The sequence below is a fragment of the Temnothorax longispinosus genome, chromosome 9 (genome assembly GCF_030848805.1).
Source record: "Temnothorax longispinosus isolate EJ_2023e chromosome 9, Tlon_JGU_v1, whole genome shotgun sequence".
NCBI lineage: Eukaryota > Metazoa > Arthropoda > Insecta > Hymenoptera > Formicidae > Temnothorax > Temnothorax longispinosus.
In genome coordinates, this window is record NC_092366.1 from 6,804,339 (window position 1) to 6,816,128 (window position 11,790).

Consider the following 11,790-nt stretch of genomic DNA (forward strand, 5'->3'; position numbering starts at 1 on the left):
TGTATCCTCAAGGCTTTCTATCCTATCCTCTTCTTCGTTGGCTCGATGATCAATAAACGAGAAGTATCGGAGATAACTTTTTCTCATATTCCGCATGGTTGACGCGACACCCCGTATAAGCGACGCAAGCGTACGTGATTCCACACGTTTCGGGATTCTAATATTAGCGGCTTATTCAGTTAAACGAGAAATAGGTTTTCCGAAATCGCGGAGAGACGCAGCTGCTATGAAAATTGGGCAGCTTAGTAATGATTATAGCATCCGGTAAATAAGCCGAAACAAGATTCGCGTGAGCGTGTCACTGTTGCGTTGGCATTATTAAATAAGCGACTATTAAGAGTCTCAGACGCCGATTACGCGTCTGTAATGTCTATTTAAAAAATACAACGGAAAGAGAATATTTCGAATTTTTCACAATCAATTGTTTGATAGAGAGTTAATTAGTTAACATTTCTTTTATTTTCTGTTTAAATTTGATATAATAACATTGTACATATATGTTCTAATATTCTAATTTGAATCGAGAAATCGATGGGGAACGAATGAATATGAAGAACAAATAAAAAAGGGGACAGATATTATACATGTCGCTGTATACATAAGTCTGAATAATGATTTGAATGGATCCTTATTAGGAGACAGAAATGTCAGATCAAGGATAGTTTGAACTGTTCGAGCAAAACGGCTCGCGCGTTGTTCTCGGTTTGATTACATTGCATATTCCAACATATAGCTCTTCAGTATAGGGCGTAGGCAACGTGTCGAGGTCCTGACACAGAAGGAAGAAATGGAGAAAAAAAAAATACGGTCGCCCTCGTGAAAAGTGGGACGCGCTACTTTTAAATAGTTCTCTGTCATATGGCTCGGGTTATTATTGCGCGATCCAGATTTCACGGCAGATACTCGCCTCTCGTGTGAACGTGAGATAGAGACGATAGAGTCGGAGAAAATGCGGAAAATTATAGACATCCCGAGGACGAAACTCTAAAAGTTTGTCGCTGATCGGCTGATATATATAGACTAATTTGTGAGCTTGAGAGAGTTTATAAAATATAAAAGTTTGTTTCCAAGACGTTCTTATTACAAATCAATCGTGAAAAATTAAAATCGTTACACCTACAACATGAAAGTGATATGTTTGTAAGTTGCGTTGTAACATCTGGAACAAAAAAGTAATGCATATACGATATCTTGTAGAAGGTGAGATTTGCGCGACTCTATTACATTGCGTAATTTGGACCGCGTCGATTGAAAGAGGATCATTTATTGGTCGGATGGCGAACCGATGAATCACGTTTAAATTTAAGTTTTCTGCGCGCTTCCACACTAGCTACAATCTCGTCTGCTCTGTGTCGAAGGTGCGTGGGCGTTTTTTCTGAGAGCGCGATGATGAGACTTCATATTACGACGTTATTGTAAACGCGACTATTTTTTTGTCCGATATTAACCGTAGATCCACATCGAATACATACAACCTCTAGCTCACATTTATAATTTCCTAATGAAAATCTTGTGTATTTTATTATATATAAATAATACTTAAATTAATTTCGAATGGAAATGAGAAAATCCTGTATAATAATAATAATAAAAGAAATGAACAAAAAGAATCTGATACTCATTCAGATGTGTTCCATTCGAAACAATGATCTTTTTGTAAGTTTCTTCAATCTCTTCGCCGTTTGGCGTAAGTACGTGGTTGAGGTTGAACGGAACGGAACTTGAAAAACTTCTTGCTTGTTACTGACGTAACTTCCGCTTCTTGCTGCGTAAAACAGAAACATATAAAAAACAGGTCAATAAAACGCTTCTACTTGGTTAGCTAGATATCTTCAGTAACGACAAATAAATGAGAGGATGAATAAGATTATTATCATATCTAAAAAAGTATATTAAAAAACACGTTTATTCGTACTCTCACTTTCACTTATTTCAAAAGTTCTTAACTCTCCTATGTGAAAAAAACGTCATTATACTATTCATCCTTCTCCATTCATGTTTTACTTTTAGCATTTCCTTTTCAATTTTTTTCGCGCGCGCGCGGGCGCGTGTGTGTGTGTGTGTGTGTGTGTTGTATTTATATTTAATAGCATATAAAAATTATACCTCGTTCTGATTATGCTTCTTCATCGAAGGCCTCATCGAATCCGGTGTTTGCGACGTTGGCTTATCTTCATTATTATCGTTTAAACTCACGGATGTGGAATCCTAAGAAGCATGATTCGAGGAATTAAGACAATTCGTAATTAAACGCAGACATAGAGATTTTGTATCGTTAATTTTATGTTCCTCAGAACGACCAATAATCGATAATTACTATAATTGTGCGCTTACGTTGTACTTAGTAGATACACTCGTGGGCTTTCGATCGTCAATCGATTTTATCTGCGTTATTTCCGCAGCTTCTTTCAACTTTTTCTGAAGATCATCATTACGACGCATAAGAAACTCATGATTATTTCTTAAATTGGTGTTGTCCGCTCTTGTTTCCGTCAAAGACTTGTTCAGCGCGTTATTCTCTTTCTTGATACCATTGATCACTTCATTTAGGTACTCTATAGTTTTTTGTAATTCGACTAATCGTGTTTCGTAATTGTTCTTTAAAGTTGATATTTCTTGAGTGTGTTTGGTTCGTGTATTTTCATACAACGTCTCTGCGTTCTGCAAAAGTTCAGGAAATAAAAATTCAATAATTCAAGAAAGTCTTGGAATATCGAGCATGAGAAGAGGATTGTATTAATATGTTAAATTTACTCATTTATTACCTTATTCTTTGTACTTTCTCGTTTTATAATTTCTTCTTTTTCTCTCTGAAGAGCCTTCAGTTTTTGCTGAAGCTCGGTAGTGGTAAACTCGTTGGTACTTTTAGTTCTTTCTAGATTCTCCTTCATCGCAGTGTTCTGCATCTGTGCAAGTTGCAAGTCCCTCTGCACGTTCGAAAGCTTATTTTCCAGATTGTTGATATAATCCCTTTTATTAGTTAATGTTTCCTCTATTCTATTCACGTCATTAACAAGATCTGCCTCCCTTTGCTTTACTGCACTTAACATCGTCTCTAAATTCTGAATCTAGAAAATAATATTGAAAAATAATTGGAAAATAACGTAATATTAACAAAGATAATATCATTTTAGTCAAAATTAATAAACGAGTCTCTACATAACTGACATAACTTACTCTTTCCGTTTTTGTAACCAATTCTTCCTCCCGCGTATGTTGCCTTTCCGTTAATGCTTCACACTTAGCGCTCGTCTCGTTATATCTCGCCGTTATCGTATCGATTTGATTTCTGTCATAAGAAAAACAAATTAAACTTCAGTATCTGATAATGAGATACGATCTAAAAGATATTTCTAATTTCGAAATATTCATAAAATTTCATTAATTTAAATACTTACTTATACATGGAGACTTCATCTTCCAATTTTGAGATAAGTGCATCTTTTTGCTCGATTATTTCCGTAATATTGTTTTTGTCTTGCTCTAACGTGTTTAATCGTGATTGTAAATTTTCCGATTCTAGTTGCAATCGCTGTTGTTTCTGAAACAAACATTAGGATTAGAACATTACACATTTGTGAAAAAAGAAAGATAAAGTACAAAAGAAAAAGAGATATTTTAGAGTTTTTCTTTAAGGTACTTCAATAAGCATTTTCTTTTCTTCAGCGTATGCTCTCGTTAATTCATTTTTCTGCGAATGGAATTCGCGTTCAGCACTCTCCGCTTGTTTTTTCAATTTGTTATGCTCCATCATCGCCTCTTGCATTCTAAAAAAAAATTATTCAATTAATAATACTATTACTGTTCGTGCAATTTATCGCGTTTGGCGCGTTGACTTACCTCTCTTCGTGAAGGAGCAATTTGTTTTCTAGTTGTGCGACGATGTCACATTTCTCTTTCTCGACCATCTGCAGTCGCGATTGTACATTTTCATATTCTAATAGCAATCGCTGCTGTTCCTAAATTAAAAAAGTCTCCAATCAAAATGCAATAGATTATAGCAAAAAAATGGAATCTCTTGGAAGAATGAGACAACAAACTTTAACAAGTGTCAGCTTTTCCGCGGCATGTGCGTTCGCCAATTCATTCCTCTGCAACTGCAGCTCACATTCGGAGGTCTCCAGTTGCTTTCGTAATTTATTCTGCTCCGCTATCGCCTCTTGTAATCTAATTCAAAACATGATTTTAATAAAATCTTTGTCTATTTATGCAAAGTATTTATCGGAAGTATAACGAAAATTACCTTTCCTCCTGAAGTAGCGAATTATTTTTCAATTGCGCGACATGATTCTCCAGATCTGCGATTACAAAATTAATTATTACAATAACATAAATCTATAGGATCGCGAATGTTTCAAATATTTTAAATATATGTAAAGACGCGCCTTTTGATTTCGAGTCGTTCAGCTGCAGCTTCTGGATGGTTTCTTGTTGTTTCAAAATCACGTTATCATATATGGAGGCCAAACTAGTGCGGTGCTGTTGAAAGCTGGCAAGGCTCTCTTTGATGTAATTGAAATACTCCGTAATGTTCTCAATATACACCCAAGTGGCGTTCAGTCTGTTGTTGCCAAAAAAGAAAGTCGAGTCGCAAAATACAGAAAAGATTCATCAAGACAAAAAAAGAAAGAAGGAAGAAGCGGGATTTACTTCGTCTGAATCTCCTCTCTGTTGCGCACCTCCGTTTCCAAGGAGGCGGACAATGAGGCCTCCGCCTCTTGGCTCTCCTTCAGTTTTCGTTTCAGGCTTTGAATCACGCGTTCGTGATTCTGCAGGGCTTGCTGCTTGTTGTTGTCGACATCCTTCGTGTTCGAACTTTCGGCTACCTGCTACTCCCGCAAAGCATTCATAGAAATTCATTTTCTTTGCAGCTTAGGGCAGCTTCGATCAAAATCCGATTAACTTGAGTGGCGATTAATTAATTGAACATTTTTTATTAATCTTTCTGTGTCAAGCAACAAAGAATTAAGAGTTTTTATCCGCATTAACAAAATGCTGCAGGTATATCACTCGACAAGTTAATCGCCCATTAAATTAATCGGAGTTTGGCTGAGGTCCGACCGAAGATTAGAAACTAGATTTGACAAAAGAAGAAACGAGAAGGTAAAGGCTCTTCGTCGCTCCTCGAAATAAAGCGATTCGCACCTCTTCCGCTTGCTGTGACGGAACATTGCTTCCCGTTCGGTTCACCCATTGTGTGATCAGCTTATCGATGAATCTGCCGCCGCTTTGCGTGCTCGCGCGAGCGTTTTCTGCAAGTTTCGCGGGAAGATTATTACACGAGAATTAGAGCCGGAAGCAAAGGACAAAAACTTGCACCTTCTTACCTTCTTGCATAATTCCTTTTTACGTTTTCCTTTCAACGTCGGTTTATTACAGGTTCGATTTGACCGTTGGGTTCTACTTCGCGACGCCAATTAAGGCAGGTATGTAATAGGCATTGTTGCAAAACTAAAGAAATCAAATGAGAGACAACTTCAAGCCGGTATCTTCTTGCTGATAATTTTCTTTTTTTTTTATTACGACAAACAACTTACGATTATTATAATTGCGGTAGAGCTGCCTCGCTAAAATCTCTTAAATATTCGGTTTCTAGAATATGATGCAAATTACATTGTTCTTGGAAAATAAAAACAGCGCTCTGTAATTTAGTGACATTTTTCGTTTCGCGCGCGTCATGTGTAGGCATACCGCAGCGTTCTCTGTTGGTGTATCGTGCAAGCGCTTCGCATCCAGCGACTCCGAACTGCTCCGAACCGAACTCCGATTACTTGAGATTACTCCGAATTGCTCCGAATTGTGTCCACAACGATCTTTCAGGTTATATTTGCCTGGATATTGAAAACACACACATACGATACTTTGAAGCAAATATTTTCAACAAAGACGAATATTCGCGTTATCCTAGTGCTCGCTTAAAAATGCAGAAAGAAAAACGAATGGGTTTCTGAATGAAAATAGGAGCGATAAATTTCGTAAGATTCGGGGTTCTTACAATGTTACATTTTGTGAAATTCTGAGAATCTCACGCTCTCTTTCGGTATTATTATCGCAGGATCTGAAATCTGCTGGTAGTCCGAAGCGAAATTTGTTTCGAGGGAAGATTAAGAGCCATGTCAGGACTGTTCGAGCAGATCAAGCTGCTTTACGATCAGGCATTATACTGCAACGTCATCTCCCTGACGAACCTGGTGCTCTCTCTCAGCGAGCACAATGCCGACTTGCTGCCTGGCTACAGCAAGTTTCATGTGTACGTTTATTACGCGGATGCTCACTTTCACCTAGGCAAGTATCGCAGAGCGGAAACTCTCTACAAGAAGGCTCTGCAGTTCCGCAAGTGTCTGCTAAAGTCCAAAGGCATGGGGAAACCGTTATTGGATGGACAGAAGGATCTGCCGTCGGATGTCAACATCAAGTATCAGATCCATTTGTGTCTAGTCAAGTCCAAGAACCTGCAGGAAGCACTGCAAGTGCTACAGAGCATCCCCGGCAAGCAGCGCACTGCCAAGGTGAACATGGCACTAGCCAAGATGTTTCACGAGCAGGGAATGGAGCGATCTGCTATCACCACGTACAAAGAAGTCCTAAAGGAGTGCCCGCTGGCCTTGGAAGCAGCCGAAGGTCTTTTATCTTTAGGGGTAAATGGGGTGGAAGTAAACTCTCTAGTTGTCAGTGGCTCAATGAACTTGGAGTGGCTCAACACCTGGATCAAGGCTCACGCTCATATTCATAATAAAGAATTTACTCAAGCCGTAACTACGCTGAGGTCATTGGACAACGTTGTTCTACTCAGAGATAATTTTAATCTATTGACTATCATGGGCGAGTGTTACTATTACGCTGGCGATGACAAGAACGCTCTGCTGTGCCTGAAGCGAGCCCGCCAGATCGAGCCAGATATAACAAAAGGGTAAGTTCAACGATGTCACTCAGAAATTTGTCACAGCATATATCCCTCATACATGCGTACCTATCCTTTGTTACTTTTCTGCAGGGTGGACATATATGCCGCGGTTCTGTACAAGATGCATCACATCAAAGAATTGGAGCGGCTGATACCGGTGATAACCGCTAACAACGAATGTACCGGCGAAATTTACGTTGCCATGGCATATTCCCTGTACGCCGCTAGAAAATTCAGCAGGGCAAATACTCTCACTGCTCAGGCATTAAACCTGAATCCTAACGATATAGAGGCCACTATATTACGTGGCAATATTCTTATTGAGCAAAAGAAGTATCAGGACGCGCATATCTTTTTTAGACACGCCATGCAATTAAAGTCATATAGATATGAGCCGCATAAAGGTATGGTGGATTGTCTTGTCGGGATGCACAGATTGCGAGAGGCTCTGAATATCGCCAGCACCTGTTGCAAACATCTTGGACAAACCGCAAGAGCTTTAACAGTGAGTTAAAGTTAAAAAAAGAACATCCTGTAAATTTGAATGTAAATGTAAAGATGTAACTATGCATTTCTGCGTTTGCAGTTGTACGCATCCGTCTTGATGAAAGATCCTGTATCAGTGAGCAAGGCTAAGAATCTTCTTGAAAAAGCATTGTCTCAAGATGAGGTCCACTTAGCCGCGGTGTACCTGCTTGCGGAGATATACGAACAGGAAATGAATTTAGAAGCAGCCATCGAACTACTCGAGAGACAGGTGGAGATTCACTCTACCTGCAAGCTCCATCAGACTTTGGGAGACTTATGGGCGAGAGTACACAACGAGGAGAAGGCTCTAGATCATTATGCCGTAGCTTTAAAGTACATAATTTCATTTTTGTAATTTTTTATTTATACTATGAATCTAGATAAAGCTTACCTATCTTTTATTTCCAGCTTGGATCCAAACAACAGGAGAGCTATAGAGGGAATGCATCGCTTAGATAGTTCTTCTAGCAAACTGGATTCCGGTTATTATATGACCGTTGGTGAGGAACAGGCTGATACGACCTACGATGTCGGTGACGGTCTACCGGACACAGATAACGACGAGGCGCCCGAGGAGAGTGAGACTGAAGCCATTTGGTCGGATATGGATTTGGAAGCCAATAGTCAATAGTCATTCTTATCGTAGAAAAGAATAGCCAATCGAGATCGGTCCAAGTTTTGGCTTTTAAATTAATTATAGTCGATTTTTTTGGAAAAGAATCTTGGGAGAATAATTTGTACGAATGAAATGAGACTGAGATTGTTCGTGATTAATATTATTTGAGAGTAATACATCGTAGACAATTTACTTCTTTTTATAATAAATTCAATAATTGTACCGTCATGGAGCTCTGTTGCCTACTTTTAAAAATATAAAATAAATGTTAAATTTTTATTAATTTCTATTGCGAAAATACTTTCATAAAAAGGAGAACTCTAACGTCGTCAAACTTAAGTATAGGAAGATTAAGGCAAACCATATACCCGTCGTTTGTTATATTAGTACGCAGCAGTTACACAACTTAGATTTAGAAAAACATCTCGCGATTTGCCAACATGCCTTTCCATATCTTTTACACCTGATATGACGATATTGTCAAGGATTCAAGCATAAAGCCTCAATTACCGGAAATATACTCGTGTCTATGTAACAATACTATATTCGTCAACAATATTCGTATATATGCATATATGTATATACATAAAATTATATTAGATATTTTAAAGAGTGCCATTTAAAATTAAATAATATATAGTTGCGCTATATATAAATATATATATATAGGTACATACATTTGACAATACATGTATTATCGTAACAATATTGGGCTTTTAGCGACAAAGAGAACGTCGCGCGACATATAAAAGAATCAATAACAATTATTCACATTCACATTTTCCTCTCGCGATTTCGATAAATATATCGCGAGAAAGGTACCACAATATTCGATGCAACAATTAAACTTCGTATGTGCAATGTAACAATTTAAGTTTATACGACTTCCTATATACGCGCTGGCTGCTTGTGAAATTGCTTATCGTGTTTTCTTACACAACTACGCATCTACAAGAATGTAGAATTTATCGGTCAAAGCCAAGAAACACCTCGGGGGATTAATTTACGCGCGTGACATATCTGCAAAATATTCTCTCATACGAATTTTCATTCAAAATGGAAGATGCGATTAATTTAGTTGATGATTAACCTCACGCGAGTTTATATCGTCCAGCCGGTTAATTCGTTAATTAGCGATTCGTTTCATTTATTGCGATTATTTCTTCAAGAACTTTTTCATTTGCTTCGTTTGATGCTGCATACTGTATTGAGCGTTCTCGGCCTTTGTGATCATGGAGTCCAGCTTATCCAGGTGGGATCCCATTTTCTTGCTGAGATCGATCTGCTTCGGTTGGACACCGCTGTTCTGGATAGTGTGTTGAGCGTTCTCGGCCTTCACGATCAGGGCCTCCACCTTGGCCAAGTTAGATGCCCTTTTCTTGTTGATGTCGATCTGTTCCTGATCATCGCTGTTCGCGGGATTCACGACAGCGTCATCCGACGATTCCACCGTCATCACCTCATCGGATTCTGGCTTCTCCTGGCTTTTCAGCTTCTCCGCGTCGGGATTCGGCTCCTCGGGCTTGTGACGCGGCGTTCCGCCGCGAGAAGTCACCTTCACCTTGAGTAACGTTCCCATTCTGCCGCAAACCGTCTGCGGAATTTTTTTTTTATACAGAAGCCTCCTCTCTCTCCCTCCCTCTCTCTTTCTCTATCTCTCCCGCGGTGAAAAATGGAGAAAACGCGCGTGTAATGTCAATTTATCTGTAACTCGTCAGCGTGCGGAGCTTACGAATCTCGTGACGAACAATTCATTTAGCCGCGTGGCCGCGGTGGAGAACCGGCGGTGCAGGAGGAAAGCGTTATCAATTTAGCGAGCGGGTAAGGACATAAAGCGGCCCGTCGTATCGGTCGTAAAAATTCCGCGCTATCGTTATGACAAAATAATAATTAATTCGAGCAACATGCGAAATGAGCGCGCGCGGGCCCGCACGGCAATTAATTATCCCAAGTCACCTTGAATCTGTTGAGCTTCTTCTGCGTGTGGCTCAGAATGGTGGTCAGCTCATCCAGACCGCCGGTGATGCGTCCCGCCGTCTCGTCCGCGTGATCCAAGTCCTATAGGAGATAACAGCGTCGTCGTGTGAGGGAAAATCATGTCGTGGACACGCGTGGACGATCGTTGACGCTAATATGAATCCCCACGGCAAACTCCGCGCGGCGACCCGCGTCAGCGGATTTATTCCGGCTGATCTGGCACGCCGCACGTGGACGCGCAACCCGATTCTGCTACGTTAACGTCTATCGCGAACGCGATATCGCCGCCGTAGGTGCATTAGCCGTTCATAAACACGCGAAAGAGTGAGAAAGAGTGGATGAACGGGAGGAGGAGAAAAAAAGAGGGGAAAAGAAATTTGTAAAAGCTCGAAGAAAACTGCGAAGTACGTCGCTCGAGACTCTTCTAGCTCCTGACGTTTTACATTTTTACGACGTAAAAAAAAAGAGATTTTAAATTTTCGTTAAATTTTCGACTCGAGAGACGGATGGTTTTGTCGACGGGCGTGCCAGATTAGGCGAAATTCAGGCTACTTTGGTTGGGCATATCTCCAGAGAGATATCTCCTCCCGGACTTGGAATTTTCAAACGTTTCAAACCGTTTCAGGCCAAGCGCAGGCGAGGCGCAGCGCGATTACCTTTACTACAGCATCGACAGCATCGTCGTCGTCATCGTCGCAACGGCGATTCTCGATCTGCGCCGCTTGCGACTGCCTCCACTCCTCCTCGCTGGGCCTCGGCAAGCCCAGCAATTCCGCCCTTTGGCAGGCGTGCTGATAGTCCTCGGACATCACGCCGGGTACCAGCTATATAACGACGGACCGCTATACCCCCGAAAAACGTTCGGGCGTCGCGACGAGCGATCGTGCGCGAGTACTCCCCGACGAGATATTCCGTGGAAATTGCTGCGCCCTTGGGCGCGAGGCATGTATCACTCAAAGAATCCATATTGAAGTGGAAACTGCGCAGGCTCGACCGAAGGTGGGCAGAATTAAGACCTTCACACGTAAAATCGTGTAAGAACGTAAAACGTAAGCGTAAGAAAATCGACCAATCCCAATCAAGTATTGTGCTGTCCGTAACCGCAGTAGGGGAAAATACTTGATTGGGATTGATCGATTTTTTTACGCTTACGTTTTACGTCCTTACGGCGTTTTATGTGTGAACGCCTTTTACGGATGGAGTTTTGCGTCCTCGCCCCCGTGGAAACGGTCGGAGTTCGATCGGGGTTGATACCGATCAAATATTAATTTTCAGGACGCTGGGCTGCAGCAGGAGAGATCGATCCGGTCTCTCCAATACCCTTGAAAAGTGGAACGTTTAATAAAGTAGCTTAGTATAGCTTATAGATAAGAACGCTTCCGATAAAACTTGAATTTTAAGGGGGAATATACACCTAGAAACGAAAAAAAAAAGGTAATTTTCGGGAATTTTTTTCAGAGGAACTATTGGAATTGTCGGGTCGGGGTTTTTTGTAGTTAAAAATACATACTTTCAAGAATGTTTTAAATTTTTTTTATTAAAAAATGTTGCAAATTCACGGAGTACTGGAGTCGTCTACGGAGTGCCGTAAAAAAAGACGGTACACGGCGCTTCGTCAAAAATCATCTAAAACAAAAAAATCAAACAGAAAATAAAAATAGATACTATAATCTAGTCTTTGTCGTAGCCGATTTTAAAAATATTGATTTTTTACAAAATGGCGGGCGCTTGAACTCAACGTAGCGATCTTGAAAATCTTGAAAAT

At 40.3% G+C, this 11,790-nt stretch overlaps 3 protein-coding genes and 1 long non-coding RNA gene across 6 annotated transcripts; 2 read left to right on the plus strand and 2 right to left on the minus strand.

The window, feature by feature from the left end:
* The first annotated feature begins 40 nt into the window (after positions 1–40).
* LOC139819101 (uncharacterized) lies at positions 41–1,522 on the plus strand. Its single transcript, XR_011733594.1, has 2 exons — positions 41–1,058; positions 1,198–1,522. It is a non-coding gene; the product is annotated as an uncharacterized lncRNA (long non-coding RNA).
* A 59-nt stretch (positions 1,523–1,581) lies between these two features.
* Positions 1,582–5,671, minus strand: LOC139819074 (uncharacterized). 2 transcript variants are annotated; one of them, XM_071788231.1, is made up of 15 exons: positions 5,538–5,671; positions 5,328–5,451; positions 5,146–5,252; positions 4,651–4,826; positions 4,386–4,561; positions 4,244–4,298; positions 4,041–4,167; positions 3,841–3,959; positions 3,641–3,767; positions 3,399–3,541; positions 3,178–3,289; positions 2,766–3,068; positions 2,335–2,661; positions 2,107–2,208; positions 1,582–1,765 (listed from the first exon to the last, which is right to left on the minus strand). In XM_071788231.1, the coding sequence occupies exons 2-15, from the start codon at positions 5,335–5,337 to the stop codon at positions 1,667–1,669; spliced, it is 1,983 nt and encodes a 660-aa protein (XP_071644332.1). In that variant the 5' UTR covers positions 5,338–5,451; positions 5,538–5,671; the 3' UTR covers positions 1,582–1,666. The 2 variants fall into 2 exon arrangements, with proteins under 2 accessions (XP_071644332.1, XP_071644331.1); XM_071788230.1 differs by having other exon boundaries at positions 4,651–4,829.
* A 118-nt stretch (positions 5,672–5,789) lies between these two features.
* On the plus strand, positions 5,790–8,280 carry Apc7 (anaphase-promoting complex subunit 7). 2 transcript variants are annotated; one of them, XM_071788251.1, is made up of 5 exons: positions 5,790–5,975; positions 6,056–6,910; positions 6,995–7,409; positions 7,491–7,765; positions 7,841–8,280. In XM_071788251.1, exons 2-5 carry the CDS (start codon positions 6,114–6,116, stop codon positions 8,061–8,063), a joined length of 1,710 nt encoding a protein of 569 aa, XP_071644352.1. In that variant the 5' UTR covers positions 5,790–5,975; positions 6,056–6,113; the 3' UTR covers positions 8,064–8,280. The 2 variants fall into 2 exon arrangements, with proteins under 2 accessions (XP_071644352.1, XP_071644350.1); XM_071788249.1 differs by having other exon boundaries at positions 5,790–6,910.
* Positions 8,193–10,993, minus strand: LOC139819091 (uncharacterized). Its single transcript, XM_071788277.1, has 3 exons — positions 10,682–10,993; positions 10,005–10,106; positions 8,193–9,642 (listed from the first exon to the last, which is right to left on the minus strand). Exons 1-3 carry the CDS (start codon positions 10,832–10,834, stop codon positions 9,205–9,207), a joined length of 693 nt encoding a protein of 230 aa, XP_071644378.1. The 5' UTR covers positions 10,835–10,993; the 3' UTR covers positions 8,193–9,204.
* Positions 10,994–11,790: the final 797 nt, after the last annotated feature.

Excerpts from the sequence above, each read along its gene's own strand:
- LOC139819074 (XM_071788230.1), bottom strand. Across the intron at positions 4,562-4,650 it reads AGAGAGGAGATTCAGACGAA|ACTGAACGCCACTTGGGTGT; the intron begins GTAAATCCCGCT and ends TGGCAACAACAG. Across the intron at positions 3,290-3,398 it reads GATGAAGTCTCCATGTATAA|AAATCAAATCGATACGATAA; the intron begins GTAAGTATTTAA and ends TTCTTATGACAG.
- Apc7 (XM_071788249.1), top strand. The coding sequence starts at position 6,114 with ATGTCAGGACTGTTCGAGCAGATCAAGCTGCTTTACGATCAGGCATTA. Across the intron at positions 7,410-7,490 it reads AAACCGCAAGAGCTTTAACA|TTGTACGCATCCGTCTTGAT; the intron begins GTGAGTTAAAGT and ends CTGCGTTTGCAG. Across the intron at positions 7,766-7,840 it reads CATTATGCCGTAGCTTTAAA|CTTGGATCCAAACAACAGGA; the intron begins GTACATAATTTC and ends TTTTATTTCCAG.
- LOC139819091 (XM_071788277.1), bottom strand. The coding sequence starts at position 10,834 with ATGTCCGAGGACTATCAGCACGCCTGCCAAAGGGCGGAATTGCTGGGC. Across the intron at positions 10,107-10,681 it reads CTGTCGATGCTGTAGTAAAG|GACTTGGATCACGCGGACGA; the intron begins GTAATCGCGCTG and ends TATCTCCTATAG. Across the intron at positions 9,643-10,004 it reads AGAAGCTCAACAGATTCAAG|ACGGTTTGCGGCAGAATGGG; the intron begins GTGACTTGGGAT and ends AAAATTCCGCAG.